The 25,594-nt window shown below is 46.3% G+C and overlaps 1 protein-coding gene across 2 annotated transcripts in view; it reads left to right on the top strand.

The window, feature by feature from the left end:
- Window positions 1-1,224: 1,224 nt before the first annotated feature.
- NKAIN4 (sodium/potassium transporting ATPase interacting 4) overlaps window positions 1,225-25,594 on the top strand; it is a 65,408-nt gene continuing 41,038 nt past the window's right edge. Inside the window, exon 1 of one of the 2 annotated variants that reach the window (XM_089663735.1) lies at window positions 1,225-1,464. In XM_089663735.1, coding sequence (XP_089519861.1) covers window positions 1,411-1,464 — 54 coding nt within the window. In that variant the 5' untranslated portion in view covers window positions 1,225-1,410. The remainder of the gene's footprint in view (window positions 1,465-25,594) is intronic. The other variant, XM_089663734.1, reaches the window with a different exon arrangement.

Raw genomic sequence — 25,594 nt, 5'->3', positions numbered from 1 at the left:
ACGTAGCGGCAACAGACGTAGCGGCAGAAGACGTAGCGGTTCAAGACGTAGCGGTAACAGATGTAGCGGCAGAAGACGTAGCGGTAGAAGACGTAGCGGCAGAAGACGTAGCAGTAACAGACGTAGCGGTAACAGACGTAGCGGCAGAAGACATAGCGGCAGAAGACGTAGCGGTACAAGACGTAGCGGCAGAAGACGTAGCGGCAGAAGACGTAGCAGTAACAGATGTAGCGGTAACAGACGTAGCGGTTCAAGACGTAGCGGTAACAGACGTAGCGGTTCAAGACGTAGCGGTAACAGATGTAGCGGCAGAAGACGTAGCGGTACAAGACGTAGCAGCAGACGTAGCAGTAACAGACGTAGCGGTTCAAGACGTAGCGGTTCAAGACGTAGCGGTACAAGACGTAGCGGCAGAAGACATAGCGGTACAAGACGTAGCGGTAACAGACGTAGCGGTAACAGACGTAGCGGTAACAGATGTCGCGGCAGAAGACGTAGCGGTAACAGACGTAGCGGTAACAGACGTAGCGGCAGAAGACGTAGCAGTAACAGACGTAGCGGTTCAAGACGTAACGGTACAAGACGTAGCGCTACGTGAGAAATAGCGGTAACAGACGTAGCGGTACAAGACGTAGCGGCAGAAGACGTAGCGGTACAAGACGTAGCGGTAACAGACATAGCAGTACAAGACGTAGTGGTAACAGACGTAGCGGTAACAGACGTAGCGGTAACAGATGTCGCGGCAGAAGACGTAGCGGTAACAGACGTAGCGGTAACATACGTAGCGGTAACAGACGTAGCGGCAGAAGACGTAGCAGTAACAGACGTAGCGGTAACAGACGTAGCGGTTCAAGACGTAGCGGTACAAGACGTAGCGGCAGAAGACATAGCGGTACAAGACGTAGCGGTAACAGACGTAGCGGTAACAGACGTAGCGGTAACAGATGTCGCGGCAGAAGACGTAGCGGCAGAAGACGTAGCGGTAACAGACGTAGCGGTAACAGACGTAGCGGCAGAAGACGTAGAGGTACAAGACGTAGCGGTAAAACGACTTACGATCGGCTGAACACATTCACAAAAAAAGACAAAAAAACCTTTTTAAAAAATGATTTCCCTTTAAGCGCCTGTTGCCCCTGTGTGAGCGGAGACCATTGTCAGGCTCTTTTGTCTGTGATTAGTGTGACACGGCTCCTTTAAGAGGGACCCTGGCCCCTCCCTCCTCCTTGCTATGGTGAGAAATAGAGGTTAGAGGGGGGGAGAGGAGAGACTCGGCGTTCATCCATCCTATGGTCACACTGTGAGCCCAGCATCTGTCCCCGCTCAGGACTACTGAACATGGTCCGCACTGGAGCGTCCTAGTCCCCGGCACAGGTCTCCATACCCCCCCCTCCCCCATCCCCCAGTGACAGGATGGGATGCTGTACTGGGAGATGCACCTTGATCCTCCTTTGCACCGTCCAGCTGGTGAGTACAAGTTGTAGACTGTTCTCTTCAAGGGGCAGTCCACCCAAAACTGGCATTTTGTTTCTGGTAGGGTGGGGGGAGGGGGCACAGGTTCATTGCTCTCCCATTCCCTAGATCACCCTTCACACCTTCCATCCCAGCTCCAACTATACAGGGGGGGGGGTCACTCTTATTCTCATTTTAATCACAGGTAATGAAGCACGAGGAGTGAGACTGCCTTGCTCATATAAGTAGGAAACGGGGTTTTACTCCCTTATCCCCCCCCCCAAAAAAAATCTCCTTATTTGATGTACATTACAGGGTGTGAAGCCAGATGAGTGAGACTGCCTCCTCACTTGGCATTGCTTGCAAGGGGATCTCACTTTCATCACCCGAACCCTTTTTAATTCATGTTACATTGTAGCAAGATGAGTGAGACCACCCATGACATTTCTCCTAGGAAGAAGTAGGGTTGGGGGGGTCTATCATATCTCCCCCAATTCAGTGTTGAAACCACATTACAAGGAATGAAGCAGAATGAGTGAGACGCTTCACTTGGCATCGCTCTTAGGAGGAAGGGCAGTTATTCCTATCCCCCCCCCCAATTTGTTTTTCTAATTTACATTATTGGGAATGAAGCAAGACGAGTGAGACTGCTTCACTCATAGAACGAGGAGGGGAGGTTCACTCCCCCCCCCCCCCAATTTTGGATTTAATTTACATTACAGGGTGTGAAGCAAGAGGAGTGAGACTGCCTACCCACTTGGCACTGCTCATTAGGGGGAACTCGCGTTCATCGCCTCCCCCTCCCAGATCCCTTTTTAACTTATACTGTGTAGCGAGATGAGTGAGACTACCTCGTTGGTGTTAGGAGAAAGACGGGGGTTTCACTGTTCTCCCCCCCCCCCCCCACAATTAATGTTTTTATTTACATTACAGAGAGTGAAGCAAGATGAGTGAGACTGCCTTTAAAGTCTAATATTGCTCATGAAATCTCAACCGCCCCCCCCCCTGGTCAATTTTTAATTTATGTTACAATGTAACAAGATGGGTGAGACTCTGCACTTGGCGTTGCTCATTGTAGGAAGGGGTGGGGTTATTCCTATGCCCCCCCCAATTACTTTTTGCAGTCACATTACAGGGAATGAAGCAAAATGAGTGAGACTGCTTCACTTGGCATTGCTTTTTGGAGGAAGGGGGGGATTAATTTTGATTCCCCTCCCCCAGTTAATTTTTGAGTTCACATTACAGAAAATGAAGCAAGCTGAGTGAGACTGCCTCACTTGGCATTGTTCATCAGGGGGGGTTTACTCTTACCCCCCCCCCCCCATCCTTATTCAGTTTACATTACAGGGAGTGAAGCAAGATGAGTGAGACTGCCTCCTCCTATTCCCTGCTATCCCCTTTTTAAATTGTTACAATGTAACACAAAAAGTGAGACTGCTTCACAGACATCTCTCTTGGGGGGGGGTCTAGTCCTTTCTCCCCCAATTCAGTTTTGAATTCACATGACAGGGAGTGAAGCAAGATAAGTGAGACTGCCTCCCTTACATGGCATTGCTCATATAGGTGGGGGGCAGGGGCGGACTGACAACTCACGGGGCCCCCAGGCAATAGGGGATCATGGGGCCCCCAGGCAATAGGGGATCATGGGGCCCCTGTGTCCTTGCCCAAACTCAAAAAAGCCTATGAAAAAGGTACCAGGGGCATCTCATGGGGCCCCCTACTGACCCCGGGCCCTCTGAGTTTCCAAATGGTCAGTCCGCCCCTGCTGAGGGGGATCTCACCGTGTCCCACACCACCATCATCACATCCTTTTCCTAATTCATGTTACCATGTAGCGAGATGAGTGAGACTGTTCGCTGCCCCCCCCCCCCATTAAGCATTTCTTTTTTCAAGCAAGATGAGTGAGACTTCTGCAATCACTCATCCCAACACCACCATTCCTTTCTCTTTGTAAGTGAGCCTGGTGCACTTGGTATGGTGGTGGTGTTGGGGGGTTGTTACTGTGGCTTCTCTTTTAATTCACACTGCAGCGACTGGAGCGAGAGGAGTGAGACTGCCACCCTTGGCTCCATAATGGCTATAGGGCATCTGATAGATACGGAAGGCTGAAGGGTTGTACATTGTAACACTTCAGGTATCACAGTACATCCCCCTGGCAATGCCTTCATCTCCTTTCACTCCAGAAGGACGGCACCTTCTTTGTTTCGGGATCACATACCAGGACTGAGATGTACTTACAGTCATGTCATTCCTGGTGTCTGCGCAGTTCTTGGCTTTGTTTACAAATGTCTGACACGGGTCAGCCTCCTGCTTCAGCCTCTCTCCTTGTTACAGTCTAATTATTATTATTATTATAGAGGATTTATATTCAATCTCCTAAATTGGAAGCTCCCAGGATCAGGGCCCTCCTATCCCTCTTGTATTGAACTGTATTGTCTCCTGTTATATTGTAAAGTGCTGAGCAAACTGTTGGTGATATATAAATCCTTTATAATAATAATAATATATAAATCCTGTATAATAATAATATATAAATCCTGTATAATAATAATAATATATTAATCCTGTATAATAATAATAATATATAAATCCTGTATAATAATATATAAATCCTGTATAATAATATATAAATCCTGTATAATAATATTATATAAATCCTGTATAATAATAATAATATATAAATCCTGTATAATAATAATATATAAATCCTGTATAATAATAATAATATATTAATCCTGTATAATAATAATAATATATAAATCCTGTATAATAATAATAATAATATATAAATCCTGTATAATAATATATAAATCCTGTATTATAATAATAATAATAATATATAAATCCTGTATAATAATATATAAATCCTGTATAATAATAATAATATATAAATCCTGTATAATAATATATAAATCCTGTATAATAATATTATATAAATCCTGTATAATAATCATATATAAATCCTGAATAATAATAATAATAATAATAATATATAAATCCTGAATAATAATAATATATAAATCCTGTATAATAATAATATATAAATTCTGTATAATAATAATAATATATAAATCCTGTATAATAATAATATATAAATCCTGTATAATAATAATAATAATATATAAATCCTGAATAATAATAATATATAAATCCTGTATAATAATAATATATAAATCCTGTATAATAATAATAATAATATATAAATCCTGTATAATAATAATATATAAATCCTGTATAATAATAATAATATATAAATCCTGTATAATAATAATAATAATATATAAATCCTGTATAATAATAATAATAATAATAATATATAAATCCTGTATAATAATAATAATAATAATATATAAATCCTGTATAATAATAATGTAGATATGTCCCCCTGAAGCAACTGCGCATGTCCCAGTTTCAGGCACGATCAATCGATGATAGAACTACTGCTATCATCGATTGATCGTGTCTGAAACCGGGACATCCGCAGTTGTCCCGGACCCATCCTGCGGGGATCGTCGGCTTGCTTTACAACTTACCATTTCTTGGAGCGGGTCCTGTGTCACCTCGTATAGGTTGCATGCGGACAATCCTGCGGGGCGACACCGGTGTATTGGCAAGATGTGTCTCTCGTGTAGATATGTCCCCCTGAAGCAACTGCGCATGTCCCAGTTTCAGGCACGATCAATCGATGATAGAACTACTGCTATCATCGATTGATCGTGCCTGAAACTGGGACATCCGCAGTTGTCCCGGACCCATCCTGCGGGGATCATCGGCTTGCTTTACAACTTACCTTTTCGTGGAGCGGGTCTGGTGTCACCCCATGCTGTAGGTGTCACTCAGTGCGGCACGCACCCCCCGCACCTGCCTCGGGACGCCACTGATCTCAGCATACAATCTTTGAACAATCAACTTTAGATACAGTATATAATATGAGTACATACCTAATCTATCCAATCAATTTGGATCCAGTCAGGCAGGCCCTTGCACTACATAGTTGTTGGTAGATATAAAGAAGATTGTACAATCAGTTTGTGATGTGTGTGGTGAGAATAACATCTGCTAATGCACACGATTTTGCACATGGCAAGAAACATGATGCCTTGGCAAGTGAAGGGATGGCTGCTGCTCAACCAACCCCAGGAGTCCAATGAGGATTCCTCAACATTGCACTCCTGGGGTTGGTTGAGCAGCGCCCAGAGGCGGACTGACCATTTGGAGACTCGGGCACTGCCCAAGGGCCCGGGGTCAGTAGGGGGCCCCATGAGATGCCCCTTGTACCTTTTTCATAGGCTTTTTTGAGTTTGGGCAAGGACACAGGGGCCCCATGATCCCCTATTGCCCGGGGCCCCATGAGTTGTCAGTCTGCCCCTGGCAGAGTCCATCCCTTCACTTGTATTGGCTGACACTGGAATGGCTCGGACTCGTGCTCCCTTCTTCTCACTTGCCGGTGGGGTGATCCTTTTCCTTCCATCCCTTCATTTGTATTGGCTGACACTGGAATGGCTCGGACTCGTGCTCCCCTCTTCTCACTTGGCGGTGGGGTGATCCTTTTCCTTCCATCCCTTCATTTGTATTGGCTGACACTGGAATGGCTCGGACTCGTGCTCCCCTCTTCTCACTTGCCAGTGGGGTGATCCTTTTCCTTCAATCCCTTCATTTGTATTGGCTGACACTGGAATCGCTCGGACTCGTGCTCCCCTCTTCTCACTTGGCGGTGGGGTGATCCTTTTCCTTCCATCCCTTCATTTGTATTGGCTGACACTGGAATGGCTCGGACTCGTGCTCCCCTCTTCTCACTTGCCGGTGGGGTGCTCCTTTTCCTTCCATCCCTTCACTTGTATTGGCTGACACTGGAATGGCACGGACTCGTGCTCCCCTCTTCTCACTTGCCGGTGGGGTGATCCTTTTCCTTCCATCCCTTCACTTGCATTGGCTGACACTGGAATGGCTCGGACTCGTGCTCCCCTCTTCTCACTTGCCGGTGGGGTGATCCTTTTCCTTCCATCCCTTCACTTGCATTGGCTGACACTGGAATGGCTCGGACTCGTGCTCCCCTCTTCTCACTTGCCGGTGGGGTGATCCTTTTCCTTCCATCCCTTCATTTGTATTGGCTGACACTGGAATCGCTCGGACTCGTGCTCCCCTCTGCTCACTTGCCGGTGGGGTGATCCTTTTCCTTCCATCCCTTCACTTGCATTGGCTGACACTGGAATGGCTCGGACTCGTGCTCCCCTCTTCTCACTTGCCGGTGGGGTGATCCTTTTCCTTCCATCCCTTCATTTGTATTGGCTGACACTGGAATGGCTCGGACTCGTGCTCCCCTCTTCTCACTTGCCGGTGGGGTGATCCTTTTCCTTCCATCCCTTCATTTGTATTGGCTGACACTGGAATGGCTCGGACTCGTGCTCCCCTCTTCTCACTTGCCAGTGGGGTGAACCTTTTCCTTCAATCCCTTCATTTGTATTGGCTGACACTGGAATCGCTCGGACTCGTGCTCCCCTCTTCTCACTTGCCGGTGGGGTGCTCCTTTTCCTTCCATCCCTTCATTTGTATTGGCTGACACTGGAATGGCACGGACTCGTGCTCCCCTCTTCTCATTTGCCGGTGGGGTGCTCCTTTTCCTTCCATCCCTTCACTTGTATTGGCTGACACTGGAATGGCTCGGACTCGTGCTCCCCTCTTCTCACTTGCCGGTGGGGTGATCCTTTTCCTTCCATCCCTTCACTTGCATTGGCTGACACTGGAATGGCTCGGACTCGTGCTCCCCTCTTCTCACTTGGCGGTGGGGTGATCCTTTTCCTTCCATCCCTTCATTTGTATTGGCTGACACTGGAATGGCTCGGACTCGTGCTCCCCTCTTCTCACTTGCCGGTGGGGTGCTCCTTTTCCTTCCATCCGTAGCCGTATACTTTTCAATATGATTCCTCAGCACCATGCATTTTTGTACAGCTTGATTTTGGAAATGAGTGACTTCTTTTCCGCATTTCTCACCCATTGAAATGAATAGGCTGCCCCACACACAAGGTACGGGAACGCGCGGGAACGTGTGCGCGCTCCGGCACCCGCACAAGTGTGAACCAAGTCTGCCATTGTTTTGGTAAAGCTACTATCACATGTTATCTTTTGAATTCTATTCCCTGTTGTTTGGGACATTTCATTCCCCTTCCTCCTCCCTCCGGTCCTCTTCTCACACCTGTGTTGTGTATTGGTTTGATAGACAACTGAGCGATCTGCTGTGACTTGCCGTGGTCCAGCGTCACCGGTGGAATTTGATGTCCCCCCTCGGGGCGCACAGATCGCTTATTCTGGTGCTGCAGCAGAAAAACAACAGCTGCTGCAGATGTAGAGGGAGACAGGTGACACGCAGTGCTAGTCTGGCCCACTGCCATGGAACTACAAGTCACAGCGTGACCTGCCAGCTAGCCCTATACTAGCGGTAGGCAGCCTTGGCCATTGAGGAACTACAAGTCACAGCGTGACCTGCTAGCTAGCCCTATACTAGCGGTAGGCAGCCTTGGCCACTGAGGAACTACAAGTCACAGCGTGACCTGCCAGCTAGCCCTATACTAGCGGTAGGCAGCCTTGGCCATTGAGGAACTACAAGTCACAGCGTGACCTGCCGGCTAGCCCTATACTAGCGGTAGGCAGCCTTGGCCAATGAGGAACTACAAGTCACAGCGTGACCTGCCGGCTAGCCCTATACTAGCGGTAGGCAGCCTTGGCCATTGAGGAACTACAAGTCACAGCGTGACCTGCCGGCTAGCCCTATACTAGGGGTAGGCAGCCTTGGCCATTGAGGAACTACAAGTCACAGCGTGACCTGCCGGCTAGCCCTATACTAGCGGTAGGCAGCCTTGGCCATTGAGGAACTACAAGTCACAGCGTGACCTGCCTGCTAGCCCTATACTAGGGGTAGACATTCTTGGCCATTGAGGAACTACAAGTCACAATGTGACCTGCCGGCTAGCCCAATACTAGCGATAGGCAGCCTTGGCCATTGAGGAACTACAAGTCACAACAAGAGCTGCCAGCTAGCCCTATACTAGGGGTAAGCAACCTCAGCTATTATGAACTATAAGTCACAGCGTGACCTACCAGCTAGCCCTATACAAGCAGTAGGCAGCCTTGGCCATCGAGGAAGTACAAGTCACAGCGTGACCTGCCAGCCGGCTCTATCCTAGCGGTAGACTTCCTCAGCTATTGTGGAACTACAAGTCACAGCATTACCTGCCAGCTGGTCCTATACCAGGGTTAGATAACCTTGGCTGTTGTGGAACTACAAATCCCAGGAAGTATGGTAAGACTCTGACAACCACAGGCATGGCTCCCAGAGGCAGGGGCATGATGGGATTTGTAGTTTCAGCAAAGTCTGATTCACTGCTTTATAAATAGACCCCATAGAAATACACAGGCACCGTGGAGTGCTGCAGAGCAGGAAGCAAAGCCTGCCTATGTAATGAATATATAGAAACCATTAACATGCTGTATATAGAAAACACATCCCCATGCCTCAAACAGTCATGTGCCCATTGAGGAATGTAAAGCTTTCAGCCTCTCCCCGTTGTCACTATGCCATGACGGAGCAGGAATGAGCCGATGTGCAGCATGACCGGAGATTCCAGTGCCCTGATTGGTTCATTTTATTCCATATTACCCATTGCAGAGCTCATGGGTCATTGTCACTTGAAGACCCTCCTGCACTTATACCCACCAGGACCATGCTGGATGAAAGCTGATCAACTTGCTAGCTAGATTTTAAATGGAGGCTAGAACCTTCCAGATCAAACCCACATACAATCGGGGTCAGCATACAAACTCCATGCAGATTGATCCAGTGGGAACTGCAGTAATAAAAAGCAGGGAATTAGCCGTTGAAACTAAAAACTTAAAGCTGAGCTCTAGGCACAACAACTGTATTTAAATCTATTCTTTAAACAGGATATAAATCCACTCTGTGTGCACCGAATGCCTTGGCAAACCCAGATATTACCTTGTAAAAGTAGTCACTGTGCTCCGAAGAAGCAATCTCTTTTGTGCTGGCCAGAATGCTGCTGAACCTCCCTCGCTAGTGGCCCAGCTTACAAGAGGACAACTCCCTAGACCCAGATAAAGGATCTTTTCGCAATTCTGTCCCTCCTGGGTTGTCCCCAGGTCAGGATGGCCGTGTGACACATCCGCTGAGATAAAATGACGGCATCACATAAGGACGTGGACTAGAGGACTCCTGCCGCTGTAGCTCCTTTATTGGCGATCTGTTAGACCCACGATGCCTACCCTTCTCTAAGGTTAAACAGGTCAGATACAGAGAGTCCCCAATATGCTGCATACCCAGCTGCACTGACCAGGATCTGACCTCTGCGGAGAGACCACTGCTTCACACAGAGAGTAAGAGTCCACCTTTGCTGAATGCTGACAGTGGACAGGCTTTTCTGCTCGGCTCCAATCCACATGTCCAGCCTCTGCGGAGAGACCACTGCTTCACACAGAGAGCAAGAGTCCTCCTCTGCTGAATGCTGCCAGGGGACAGGCTTTTCTACTCCGCTCCGACCCCCCTGTCCAACCTCTGCGGAGAGACCACTGCTTCACACAGAGAGCAAGAGTCCACCTTTGCTGAATGCTGGCAGGGGACAGGCTTTTCTACTCAGCTCCGACCCCCCCCCCCCCCATGTCCGACCTCTGCAGAGAGACCACGGCTTCACACAGAGAGCAAGAGTCCTCCTCTGCTGAATGCTGGCAGGGGACAAGCTTTTCTACTCAGCTCCGACCCCCCCCCCCATGTCCGACCTCTGCAGAGAGACCACGTCTTCACACAGAGAGCAAGAGTCCTCCTCTGCTGAATGCTGGCAGGGGACAAGCTTTTCTACTCAGCTCCGACCCCCCCCCCCCCATGTCCGACCTCTGCCGAGAGACCACGGCTTCACACAGAGAGCAAGAGTCCTCCTCTGCTGAATGCTGGCAGGGGACAAGCTTTTCTACTCAGCTCCGACCCCCCCCCCCCCATGTCCGACCTCTGCCGAGAGACCACGGCTTCACACAGAGAGCAAGAGTCCTCCTCTGCTGAATGCTGGCAGGGGACAGGCTTTTCTACTCACACTGTGACTTTCTTCTAAAGAAACTAATTGTACGACTTTGCAGCCAACCTATTGAGCCTTAAACTGTGTGTGTGAAACAGCAACAACCTTCTGTACCCCTGTAAAAGCATCATCAGGTCGGCAGAGTTTTTGCTGTCACTGCGGCATGCACATGTTGCACAAAGTTTTGTGTGCAGGTGCACCCTGATGCGGGGGGGGGGGGGGGACATGTGCTCCAAGGTTTTTGAAGGAGTTTAAGGACTTGGGTATGATTTTTTTAGTATATTTTTTTTTTTTTGGCTAATCTTTACTTTTCATGTGATAGGGGATGGAAAGCCCCCCTATGTGATCCTATTGTGTGACAAGCTCCCTTTAATGAGACGTCAGGGGTCTTTTATACCCCTGCTATCTCACCCGTCCTCCAGTGAAGCTGATGGAGTGCAGATCATGTTCTATTAACTTCTTTCACGGCCGCATTGGCTGGGGAACCCAGGAAGGGGAGATCAGTGAATGGACTTCCCATGGTAGCCAATCAGCTTCTAACTTCAGCTTGTTCAATTTCGCTTTGACAATAAAACCTGGAAGCTGATTGGTTTCTATGCAGAGCTGCACCAGATTTTGCATTCTCCAGTTTTAGTAAATAACCCCCAATGTCTACATTGCAGGCAAATGTTTAGGTTGTCACCAGAGCAGAAACAGAAGGAAAATATCCATTGGGGACACTAGTTCTAGTGACTACCCTCACTTTAAAGAGATTTCCTCTCACTTCCTGTTTTGGGTATGGGACAGGATGGAAAGGGAAATCTCCCCAACGAGACACAGATGGCAAAAAAGGCTTACAGGGGTCATAACCCTCCCTTATGCCTCGTACACACTATACGAAAATTTTCATACGAGGACCGATCGCCCGATAATCGGATCGTCAGTACACAGATTTCGAGAGCCGATCACGACAATTCGTACAACAATATCCGAAGGGACAAGCACAAAAATTTTTCTCGTACGACACCAGATTGCACGATTTTCGTTTAATCAGTACAGTAGTCGTCTGAGAATACAATACAAATACAACACAATACATGACATCCCTTTCGAATTTCTTTTCTTTCATAGGAGAATTTTCCTATCTTTAGTAACCTTTTCCCTTTCGATGTGAGACTAGCAGGCGAAAAAAAACGGCCGATCGTTTGTCCGACATTCTCATCGTGTGTACAGGGAATAACTCTATCATAAGGCCCCTTTCCCACGGATGTTCCGATCGGCTCCGCCTGCCCGTTTTTCATGCAGAACCAATCAGAACCTATATTCTCCTCTATGGAGCAGCAGGTATAAACCGACAAATGTCTGTTTACACCTGCCAACATCCAATCCAATCCGCCAAAAAGAGACGGATGGAGATCCATCCCTCTCATGGATCGGATGGGATGGCACTTGGATAGAAACGGACAGGCGGTCCGTTTCCATCCAACTGCTCATAGAGGACAGCAGACTGTGCCTGTGTCCGCTCTGCAGCAGCGGAGCAGACATGGACCTATCATCCGCTTGCTCAGAGGAGAGAGAACCCTGCTGAGCAAGCGGGTCCGCTGACGGGTCCGCCCCGTGTGAAAGGAGCCAAAAAAGGAAAAAAAAGAGATTTTGCTCTTAACTAACATTAACAAAGCCTAGTGTTTCACTGCTTGTAAATTTGTAGGACAAGTATTTCCAACCAAAACTGATTTATAGCTGTTCAGAACTCATTTGGAGGGGTTGGATTTTATTTATACATTGGTCAGACAATGACGGATGCTCTTGGATGCAAACCAGGCAGAAGCTTTACAATGCTGGATTCCACCTACCACATTCTTATATACTGTATGTACACACATAGGCTGCCATACATTATTCCTCTCACTGACACCAATGATGGGGCACTATTCCCTCCACTGACACCAATGATGGGGCACTATTCCTCCCACTGATACCAATGATGGGGCACTATTCCTCCCACTGATACCAATGATGGGACACTATGCTTCCCACTGACACCAATGATAGGGCACTATTCCTCCCTCTGATACCAATGATGGGGCACTATTCCTCCCACTGATACCAATGATGGGGCACTATTCCTCCCACTGACACCAATGATGGGGCACTATTCCTCCCACTGACACCAACGATGGGGCACTATTCCTCCCACTGATACCAATGATGGGACACTATTCCTCCCACTGACACCAATGATGGGACACTATTCCTCCCACTGATACCAATGATGGGGCACTATTCCTCCCACTGACACCATTGATGGGGCACTATTCCTCCCACTGACACCAATGATGGGGCACTATTCCTCCCACTGACACCAATGATGGGGCACTATTCCTCCCACTGACACCAATGATGGGGCACTATTCCTCCCTCTGACACCAATGATGGGGCACTATTCCTCCCACTGATACCAATGATGGGGCACTATTCCTCCCACTGACACCAATGATGGGGCACTATTCCTCCCTCTGACACCAATGATGGGGCACTATTCCTCCCACTGACACCAATGATGGGGCACTATGCCTCCCACTAACACAAATGATGGGGAACTATTCCTTCCACTGACACCAATGATGGGGCACTATTCCTCCCACTGACACCAATGATGGGGAACTATTCCTTCCACTGACACCAATGATGGGGCACTATGCTTCCCACTGATACCAATGATGGGGCACTATGCCTCCCACTGACACTAATGATGGGGAACTATTCCTTCCACTGACACCAATGATGGGGCACTATTCCACTGACACCAATGATGCAGCACTATTCCTTCCACTGACACCAATTATGCGGCACTATTCCACTGATACCAATGGTGGGGCACAATAGCTCCCCTTGAAAGCATAGATGGGGCACTATTCTTCCCACTGACACCAACATTGTGGCACTATTTCTCCACCTAATACCAAAGATGGGGCACTATTTACTCCCACTGGCACCAAGACACTTTTTACTTTCGCTGGCCACAGTTTGGCCCTCCTAAAGTCTGAAGGACAGTAAACCGGCCCTTTAGCTAGAAAGTTTGTAGACCCCCAATTTAGACATTGACACTATGGGGTTTATTTACTAAAGTTGGCTCACTCAGAATCCCGTGCACTTCTGCATGGAAACCAATCAGCTTCCAGGATTTTTTGCAGCTTAATTGAACAAGCTGAGGTTAGAAGCTGATTGGCTACCATGCACAGGTGAACGAGATGAACCAGATTTAGTAAATAAACCCTTATAATTGGTAGTAAATACTTGAATTTGTAACAATAACACATTATTGAGCATGTATGCACTCAGCATGGCCATTTACTGTATATCTGATGACAGGTCCTCCTAGGTATTCCCGTGAAATTATTACTTCCAGGCATGTAGTCGACAACATTACAAAGCCTGCAGCTCCCTATTAAAGGACCTGTTGGCGAATTGTGCAGAATCCCGGGGCTGGTGTGCAGGGAGGCGCGCAATGCATGTGCACAGGCAGGCACTGTGTACTCAGTACATTGTAGACACCTGGGTGGTCATTATGGTAGGGGGTTGGGGTGGAGGATTGGGACTCCAGGGAGGCCGGTTTCCAAGCACCCGTTGTAGGAACGTCAGGCTACCAGAATCCTGAGCTCTTCAGAAAAATGAAATTGGTTGGTTAACTATTTAATCTCTTCCAAGCTGCCTACTAATATCCATTTCGCTCAAGTCAGCAATCCCAAGCCTCAGTTGGGTGCAGGACTCCAGCAGCAAACAAAGGAAGATTGTATAGTCTAAGGGTAGCTAGGCTTCCATGTGGAAGATCTGTACAAATGATCGTTCCATAAACACAACAACTATGAAAACATTGCACGTTTGAAACAGTATCAGGAAATGCCCGCGTGTATTGTATGTGATGGTGTCGTGAAGAACTATCAGCAGAAATCACACTTGGCCTGGATGGGTAGGTCACACGTCGATCTCTCCAAATCTCATGCATTGGCGTCTTCTTGCCATGAACTATTGGAAGCTTACTCAGGCTGTGCATGCGCCCTCCGATCTTTAGTGATTGGCTGCTCAGACACTGAGCACTGCATGGCGGGGATGCTATGGGGGTGTTGCGTGGTCCTCCATACCCAGGAATACACAATATCTTTATAGGCCCCTGAGCCATGTGGAGAGGGAGCCAGTAATATGTACTGTAAGTAAAATGAATCTGTTACTCCACTACGTACAAGCACACGTGCACTTCAGGTGTTAGGGTAAGGGATAAGTGTCAGGGTAGGGTTCTTCAGTGTAAGGTGAGGTTTAGAAAGTTCAATTAAATTGAGATAACCATGCCAAGAGCTTACTTTCGTTTTTCTTATAGTAGCCTTCCTCAGTCTTTTTTCTCCAGGGGAACCCTTGAAATAACTTTCAGGTCTCAGAGAACCCCGGCTAAAACCAGTTAATTGGGGGTCAGTGGGAAGAATGTCCCTTACATTGGTGATCAGTGAGAAGAATGTCCCTTACATTGGTGGTCAGTGGGAAGAATGTCCCTTATGCTGGAGGTCAGTGGGAAGAATGTCCCTTACATTGGTGATCGGTGGGAAGAATGCTCCTTACATTGGGGGTCAGTGGGAAGAATGTCCCTTACATTGGTGGTCAGTGGGAAGAATGTCCCTTACATTGGTGGTCAGCGGGAAGAATGCTCCTTACATTGGGGGTCAGTGGGAAGAATGCTCCTTACATTGGGGGTCAGTGGGAAGAATGTCCCTTACATTGGTGGTCAGTGGGAAGAATGTCCCTTACATTGGTGGTCAGTGGGAAGAATGCTCCTTACATTGGGGGTCAGTGGGAAGAATGTCCCTTACATTGGAGGTCAGTGGGAAGAATGCTGCTACATTGGTGGTAAACGGGAAGAATGTCCCTTATGCTGGAGGTCAGTGGGAAGAATGTCCCTTACATTGGAGGTCAGTGGGAAGAATGCTCCTTACATTGGAGGTCTGTGGGAAGAATGTCCCTTATGCTGGAGGTCAGTGGGAAGAATGCTCCTTACATTGGTGGTCCATGGGAAGAATGTCCCTTACATTGGAGGTCAGTGGGAAGAATGCTCCTTACATTGGAGGTCAATGGGAAGAATGCCCCTTACATTGGTGGTCCATGGGAAGAATGTCCCTTACATTGGTGGTCAGTGGGAAGAATGTCCCCTACATTGGAGGTCAGTGGGAAGAATGCCCCTTACATTAGTGGTAAGTGAGAAGAATGTCCCTTACATTGGAGGTCTGTGGGAAGAATTTTCCTTACATTGGGGGTCCTTGGGAAGAATGTCCCTTACATTGGTGGTTAGTGGGAAGAATGTCCCTTATGCAGGAGGTCAGTGGGAAGAATGCCCCTTACATTAGTGGTAAGTGAGAAGAATGCTCCTTACATTGGAGGTCTGTGGGAAGAATGTCCCTTATGCTGGAGGTCAGTGGGAAGAATGCTCCTTACATTGGTGGTCAGTGGGAAGATTGTCCCTTACATTGGGGGTCCGTGGGAAGAATGTCCCTTATGCTGGAGGTCAGTGGAAAAATGTCCCTTACATTAGAGGTCAGTGGAAAGAATGTCCCTTACATTGGAGGTCAGTGGGAAGAATGTCCCTTACATTGGAGGTCAGTGGGAAGAATGTCCCTTACATTGGAGGTCAGTGGGAAGAATGTCCCTTACATTGAAGGTCAGCGGGAAGAATGTTCCTTACATTGGACTCAGTGGGAAGAATGTCCCTTACATTGGACTCAATGGGAAGAATGTCCCTTACATTGGACTCAGTGGAAAGAATGTCCCTTACATTGGACTTAATGGGAAGAATGTCCCTTACATTGGACTCAGTGGAAAGAATGTCCCTTACATTGGACTTAGTGGGAAGAATGTCCCTTACATTGGAGATCAGTGGGAAGAATGTCCCTTACATTGGAGATCAGTGGGAAGAATGTCCCTTACATTGGAGATCAGTGGGAAGAATGTCCCTTACATTGGAGATCAGTGGGAAGAATGTCCCTTACATTGGAGATCAGTGGGAAGAATGTCCTGTACAATAGTGGTTAGTTGGAAGAATGTCCTGTACATGGGTGGTGGCCCTGTAACTATATAGGTACCATCAGATGTGAGGTCAATTAGCCATAGCTCTAGGAACCCCTAGCAACCTCTGGAGAAAACCTAGGATTCCACTAAACCCTGGTTGTGAATGGCTGCTATTTAGAGTGCCCACATCGACTAGTTTATTGGTCTACTTTTGCCTCGATGAGGGTGCAAATATTGGTACCCCTAATGCTTACCAAACAGATGGTTGAAGAGCTCTCTCATTGACACCCGCTGTCCTTATATGCATTCTGTTATGTAGCCAAGTCAAAGAGGAGAACAGAAGGGTTCTCGGCTAGGCCTTATGGAGAACGGCAGTACATATTTCAGCGGAACGCATTCCTCCACTGTCAAGCTAAGAGAAGGTTGCAGCAAGTCAACAACGTTTATGAGGTGGACATGTATGGCCAAATCCATGTCATCTCCTGGTTTACTGATATTACCTATATCTTTGCTGCAGAACTTGCCATTTTCTGCTCTTGAAGTCAGCCGGCTTGTTGTATGAGATACGGCGTCCCCTGCAATGTTCTTAAAGTTAGTGTGCTGGACGTTCCATCATTTTTCTGAGGAACCTAAATTGTCGGTGCATTGTTTCCATTACAACTCTGGAAATGATGATTTGAGTACCTTGAGGGCTTATTCTTCTACTGAGCAATCACTTAGCTCTCACTGCATTGCAGTAGCCTTATCTCAGTATCTCCAGGTCACAAGCAGGTAAGGCTGTGCAGTAAAGTTTTCAGTAATCTTTGTAATTCATATAGCCATTGATTTTCTCTCTGCACAGCTGGGATGCTCTCACAATCCTCTGTACAGAGGTCTATTATTATTACTGAGAAAAGACGCAACCTCAGTAATGAAGCACTGATTTGATTGCTGTCAGGTCCCTGTATAGCAATAGATTGCGGTTGCCATGGAGAAGTATTGTCACACACCCCCTCCACCCAACCTCATTGTTGTCCTCCTCCACCCAACCCCACCATCGCCCTCCTCCACCGCCGACCCTTTGTGTTGTAATCCGCCTGCATGCAGAGGAGGGAAATTGTGAATGCAAGTTTATTAGAACAACAAGGAGCCTTTTCATTCATTTCAAGGGGAAAAGAAAACTTTTTATAACTGATTTTTTAAATAAACTTTATCCAACAGGAACCCAACTCCCATCACCAAACCCATAAAGGCTGTAGGAAGAAAAGCACTGCTCTATCTTCATGCAGTAATGGCATTTATGGCTCTTGCCTGTTCTTGTTCATGCTTAAAGGATCAGTCCACCTGAAAGTGATATTTTTGTTATGGGTGGGGCCTGGCAGACTGACTATAGATTCCTATAGAGCTTAGATCCTCCAACTTCCGAGTTCTCCCAACTTTGTTTCCAAACTCCTGGGAGTTTTGAAGGCCTACTTCCCGCCTTTGTGTGTCCCAGCTCCTCCTATTATTATTATTATTATTATTATTTTTATTATACAGGATTTATATATTATTATTATTATACAGGATTTATATATTATTATTATACAGGATTTATATATTATTATACAGGATTTATATATTATTATTATACAGGATTTATATATTATTATTATTATTATACAGGATTTATATATTATTATTATACAGGATTTATATATTATTATTATTATTATTATTATACAGGATTTAAATATTATTATTATTATTATACAGGATTTATATATTATTATTATACAGGATTTATATATTATTAATATACAGGATTTATATATTATTATTATTATACAGGATTTATATATTATTATTATTATACAGGATTTATATATTATTTATATTATTATTATACAGGATTTATATATTATTATTATTATACAGGATTTATATATTATTATTATTATACAGGATTTAAATATTATTATTATATAGGATTTATATATTATTATTATACAGGATTTATATATTATTATTATTATACAGGATTTATATTGAGCCAACAGTTTGCTCAGCGCTTTACAATATAACGGGAGACATTACAGCAACCATACAGTTCAATACAAGAGGGATAGGAGGGCCCTGATCCTGGGAGTTTTGAATGCCTACTTCCCACCTTTGTGTGTCCCAGCTCCTCCCAATACTATAAAACACATTCAGGGACTATTATTATTATATTATTATTATACAGGATTTATATAGCGCCAACAGTTTGCGCAGCTCTTTACAATATAACGGGAGACAGTACAATTACAATACATTTCAGTACAGAAGGAATAGGAGGGCCCAGCTCGTGGAGCTTACAATCTAAAGGAAGGGGGAGGTGATACAAAAGATGATAGCTGCGGGGGATGGTCTGGCGGAGGTGATTCAAGTACAGTTCTTAGGTGGAGGTGGGGTAGGCTTCCCTGAAGAAGTGAGTTTTCAAAGATCGCCTAAAGGCAGACAGGGTGGGGGCTGACCGGACATGCTGTGGTAGGGAGTTCCAGAGGATGGGAGAGGCTCTGGAGAAGTCCTGGAGGTGAGCATGGGAGGAGGTGACGAGGGAGCTAGAGAGGAAGATATCATGGGAGGAGAGGAGTGGGGATTTGGCCGATATCTGTGCATGAGGTCGGTGATGTAGCTAGGGGCAGTGTTGTAGATGGCTTTGTAAGCTGTGGTTAGTATTTTGAATTTTATACGTATTATTATTATACAGGATTTATATATTATTATTATACAGGATTTATATATTATTATTATTATACAGGATTTATATATTATTATTATTATTATACAGGATTTATATATTATTATTATACAGGATTTATATATTATTATTATTATACAGGATTTATATATTATTATTATACAGGATTTATATATTATTATTATTATACAGGATTTATATATTATTATTATACAGGATTTATATATTATTATTATTATACAGGATTTATATATTATTATTATTATACAGGATTTATATATTATTATTATTATTATTATTATACAGGATTTATATATTATTATTATACAGGATTTATATATTATTATTATACAGGATTTATATTATTATTATTATACAGGATTTATATATTATTATTATTATACAGGATTTATATTATTATTATTATTATTATACAGGATTTATATATTATTATACAGGATTTATGGCGCCAACAGTTTGCTCAGCGCTTTACAATATAAAGGGAGACAATACAGCAACAATGCAGTTCAATACAAGAGGGATAGGAGGGCCCTGATCCTGGGAGCTTACAATCTAGGGATGGTGGAAATGTCTCCTAATGTTAATAGCAGGGAACGTAGCACAGAGATTGCAGCAATAGAGACTGTTCAGGTGTTTAAAAGAGAAGCTTCACCCCGATCGTGAAAACTAAAAGGCAGCATTACAAATGTTGTAAAAATAGATCCTGTATGTGCTGGTAGATGAAGGCTGTTGTTTACATGGATAACTTTCATAAACCCTGGTGGCCATTTGCAGTAAGGCAGAGGATTATCAGTCCCTTTACTCCCTGGAGATGTTCTGGAAGGCCCCCGCGCCTGCACACTCAGCGCTCTAGCCAGAGAATCGTAATGTTTACACGTGACTATTGTGTATTATTATTATTATACAGGATTTATATAGCACCAACAGTTTGCACGGTGCTTTACAACATGAGGGCAGACATTACAGTTTCAATACAATTCAATCAGAGGTTCCTGCTTGTTAGAGCTTATAATCTAAAAGGGAGCAATACGTGTAGATACGATTCCTTCTACTTCCATATTCCGTTCCTAGGCAAGATTGATGTCATTGGTACTGCCATCAATCTCCTGGGAGATTAATGTCATTTACCTAGAAGTCTTCAGGCAACCCTGAGAGTCCTGAGTACCAAGGCGTCAGATTGGCAGCACCTGCCGGGATTGGCAGCACATGGACAGGATTGGCAGCACGTTCATGGGATTGACAGCACATGGAGAGAATTACCAGCACAGTCACTGGATTGCCAGCACAGTCACTGGATTGCCAGCACAGTCACTGGATTGCCAGCACAGTCACTGGATTGCCAGCACAGGCACTGGATTGCCAGCATATGGACGGGATTGCCAGCACAGTCACTGGATTGCCAGCACATGGATGGGATTGCTAGTACATGGACGGAATTGCCAGCACATGGACAGGATTGCCAGCACACGGACGGGATTGCCAGCACAGGCATGGGATTGACAGCACATGCACAGGATTGGCAGCACATGGAAAGAATTGGCAGCACATGGAGAGAATTGGCAGCACAGGCAGGGGATTGGCAGCACAGGCAGGGGATTGGCAGCACATGCACAGGATTGGCAGGACATGGAGAGAATCGGCAGCACATGGAGAGAATTGGCAGCACAGGCAAGGGATTGGCAGCACATGGACGGGATTGGCAGCACATGGACGGGATTGGCAGCACATGGACGGGATTGTCAGCACACGCACAGGATTGTCAGCACACGCACAGGATTGGCAGCACATGGAGAGAATCGGCAGCACATGGAGAGAATCGGCAGCACATGGAGAGAATTGGCAGCACAGGCAAGGGATTGGCAGCACATGGAGAGAATTGGCAGCACATGGACGGGATTGGCAGCACACGCACGGGATTGTCAGCACATGGAGAGAATTGGCAGCACATGGAGAGAATTGGCAGCACAGGCAAGGGATTGGCAGCACATGGAGAGAATTGGCAGCACATGGAGAGAATTGGCAGCACAGGCACGGGATTGGCAGCACATGGACGGGATTGGCAGCACATGCACAGGATTGGCAGCAAATGCACAGGATTGGCAGCGCCTGCGTGTTCAGCTTTGTACCTTCTGGAATCATATATATTATGATACAATGGCGGTGTGTGAACAATACAGAGTACTGAGCGCTCAGGTGCGGGATTGCACATTACAATGGTAATGTGTAAATCCTATAATTCCCCAACTACAGTGCTGAGTGCACTGGCACAGGATTGACAGCCAATCTATAGGATAGGCAGCACCTGCGCATTCAGCTCTCGACCCGCAGAATCATATATATACAATATACAATGGATACAAAGGCGGGGGGGAAACAATAGAACTCCTTGGCTAAAGCGCTAAGTGCACAGGTGCCACCAGTCCTGCGCATGTGCTGCCAATCCTGCGCCTGTGCCCCTTCACTCATGGAACTACCTGAAAACTTCTGATCTGTATGACGTTCATATCCCAGGAGCCTGCAGGCAGTACCGATTATGCCATTCTCTCTCTAGGCTATATATGAAAGGAAGCTGTCAAATGGTATTTATTCAAAAAATCTGTTAAATGAGAGTATGAAAAATAAAATGAGGACAAAGGTCGTCTTTCACTTTCCAGCATCTGAACACTGAAATGTCAGTTCTGGATGGACCACGTCTTGGACACACTATGAGCAAACTGTGTGGGAATCGTTGGTATTCTGCATCGGTCTCGCTAAGCGTATGGCGCCCTTTAAAGTGACCCTGAATTGTTTAACCAGGAGAGCGCTATTTGTGTTACAGCAGGGGGTCCTGCGGGATGCGGCAGTAATAACACTTTCTAAAATATCCCAGCCTCCCTTTTCCATGGCTGCCCCGACAGATGGTCCTATTACACGGACTGACACTCTTCTGCTTCCATTTCGGCTTCAAGGGACCGTCTCCAGATGCCGCTGGAAGAAAAAGACCCTGCGTGTTCACAGTGAACTTGAACTCTCTGCAGCTCTCACACAGGAGTCTGTGCAGCCAACCTGATGGTGACCACCAGGGTTGTTTGGGAAAGTCATGTCTGTTCTCGGTCCACCTTTTCTATCTGATCATTGGGAGGGAAATTCACAACAGTTCTTGGTCTGTCCTCTGTATGGGGTAATTCGGGAAATACGTCTGTGTTCGTCCTCTCTGTTGGGTTATTCGGGAAAGTCACATATGTACTCGGCCCGTTTTTTTCTATTGGGTCATTCGCGAAGTATATCTGTATTCTGCCCGTCTTCTCTATCGGGTCATTCGGGAAATACATCTGTACTTGGTCGTCCTCTCTACTGGGTCAGTCGGGAAAATCACCTCTGTACTCTGCCTGTCCTGTCTATCGGGTCATTCGGGAAATACGTCTGTACTTGGTCGTCCTCTCTACTGGGTCAGTCAGGAAAATCACCTCTGTATTCTGCCTGTCCTCTCTATTGGGTAATTCGGGAAAGATGTCTGTACTCAATCTGGCCTCTCTAATGGTGATTCAGAAAATACATCTGTACCCGGCCCGTCCTCTCTATCGGGTTATTCGGGAAATACGTCTGTACTTGGTGGTCGTCCTCTCTACTGGGTCAATCGGGAAAATCACCTCTGTACTCTGCCTGTCCTCTCTATTGGGTCATTCGGGAAAGATGTCTGTACTCAATCTGGCCTCTCTAATGGTGATTCGGGAAATACATCTGTACCCGGCCCGTCCTCTCTATCGGGTCATTCGGGAAATACGTCTGTACTTGGTCGTCCTCTCTACTGAGTCAATCGGGAAAATCACCTCTGTATTCTGCCCGTCTTCTCTATCGGGTCATTCGGGAAATACGTCTGTACTTGGTCGTCCTCTCTACTGGGTCAATCGGGAAAATCACTTCTGTACTCTGCCTGTCCTCCCTATTGGGTCATTCGGGAAAGATGTCTGTACTCAATCTGGCCTCTCTAATGGTGATTCGGGAAATACATCTGTACCCGGCCCGTCCTCTCTATCGGGTCATTCAGGAAATACGTCTGTACTTGGTGGTCATCCTCTCTACTGGGTCAATCGGGAAAATCACCTATGTACTCGTCCCGTCCTTTCTATGAGGTCATTCAGGAAATATGCCTGTTTTCGGCCTATCCTTTCTATTGGGTCATTTGAAAAATTCATCTGTACCGGACCCGTCCTCTCTATGGGGTAATTTAAAAAAATATGTCTATACTCGTTCCATCCTTTCTATCAGCTAATTCGTGAAATATGCCTGTACCTGGCCCATCTTCTCTATTGAGTCAGTCAGGAAATACATCTGTACTCTGCCTGTCCTCTCTATGGAGTAATTCGAGAAATACATCTGTGCTCAGCCCATCCTCTCTATTGAGTCATTCGAGAAATACATCTCTACTCGGCCTGTTCTCTTTATCGTGTCCTTCGGGAAATATGTCTATTCTTACCCCGTTCCCTCTATGGGGTCATTCGGGAAATACATCTGTACTTGGCCCGTCCTCTCTATGGGGTAATTTGGGAAATATGTCTATACTCAGCCCGTCCTCTCTATTGAGTCATTCGGGAAATATATCTATACCCAGCCCGTCCTCTCTATTGGTTGATTCGGGAAAGTCACCTCTGTTCTCGGCCTGTCCTCTCTATGGGGAAATTTGGGAAAGTTTCCTCTGTTCTCGGCATATCGCCTCTATGGGGTGATTCAGGAAAGTCACCTCTGTTCTCAGCCTGTCCTCTCTATGGGGTGATTTGGGAAAGTTTCCTCTGTTCTCGGCCTGTCCTCTCTATGGGGTGATTCGGCAAAGTCACCTCTGTTCTTGGCACATCGCCTCTATGGGGTGATTCGGGAAAGTCACCTCAGTTCTCGGCCTGTCCTCTCTATGGGGTAATTCGGGAATGTCACCTCTGTTCTCGGCCTGTCCTCTCTATGGGGTGATTTGGGAAAGTCACCTCTGTTCTTGGCACATCGCCTCTGTGGGGTGATTTGGGAAAGTAACCTCTGTTCTTGGCACATCCCCTCTATGGGGTGATTCAAGAAAGTCACCTTTGTTCTCGGCACATAGCCTCATTGGGGTGATTAGGGAAAGTCATCTCTGTTCTCGGCATATTCGCCTCTATGGGGGTGATTCGGGAAAGTCATCTCTGTTCTCGGCCCATCCTGTCTATGGGGTAATTCAGGAACATCACCTCTGTTCTAAGCCTGTCCTCTCTATGGGGTAATTCGGGAACATGACCTCTGTTCTCGGACCATCCTTTCGATCACACATGAGAACGGAGAACCTTTCCTTCATGAAATGGGAAAATTAGTTCAGATTTGGGTGCTATTACATTCTTTCTATGGGGTCATTAAGGAAAGTCACCTCTGTTCTCGACCTGTCCTCTCTATGGGGTGATTCGGGAACTTTACCTCTGTTCTTGGCCTGTCCTCTTGATCACACAATGGAGCTGAGACCCTTTCCTTCATGAAATGGGAAAATTGATTGAGATTTGGGTGCTATTTAATCCTTTCTATGGGGTGATTCTGGAAAGTCACCTCTATTTTTGGCCTGTCCTCTCTATGGGGTGTTTTGGAAAAGTCACCTCTGTACTGTGCCCATCTTCTCTATGAGGTGTTTCAGGAACATCAACCTCTGTTCTCGGCCTGTCCTCTTTATCACACAATAGAGCGGAGTTCCTTTCCTTCATGAAATGGGAAAATGGATTCAGATTTGGGTGCTATTACATCCTTTCTATGGGGTAATTTGGGAACGTCACCTCTGTTCTCGGTCTGTCCTCTCTATGGGGTAATCTGGCAACGTCACCTCTGTTCTCGGCCTGTCCTCTCGATCACACAATAGAGCAGAGTCCCTTTCCTTCATGAAATGGGAATATTGATTCATATTTGGGTGCTATTTAATCCTTTCTATGGGGTGATTCGGGAAAGTCAGCTCTGTTCTCGGCCTGTCCTCTCTATGGGGTGTTTTGGGAAAGTCACCTCTGTACTCTGCCCATCCTTTTCTATGAGGTGATCCGGGAACGTCACCTCTGTTCTTGTCCCGTCCACTCTATGGGGTGATTCGGGAACTTCACCTCTGTTCTCGGCCCGTCCTCTCTATGAGGTAATCTGGGAACGTCACCTCTGTTCTTGTCCCGTCCACTCTATGGGGTGATTCGGGAACTTCACCTCTGTTCTCGGCCCGTCTTCTCTATGGGGTAATCCGGGAACGTCACCTCCTGTTCTCGGCCCGTCCTCTCTATGGGGTTAACCGGGAACGTCACCTCCTGTTCTCGGCCCGTCCTCTCTATGGGGTAATCTGGGAACGTCACCTCCTGTTCTC

The sequence above is a fragment of the Staurois parvus genome, unplaced genomic scaffold (genome assembly GCF_062004578.1).
Source record: "Staurois parvus isolate SC_StPar_1 unplaced genomic scaffold, SC_StPar_1.0 ptg001756l, whole genome shotgun sequence".
In the NCBI taxonomy this organism is placed as follows: Eukaryota; Metazoa; Chordata; class Amphibia; order Anura; family Ranidae; genus Staurois; species Staurois parvus.
Note: the sequence above shows the minus strand (reverse complement) of the source record. Positions and strands in the feature narration are given on the sequence as shown.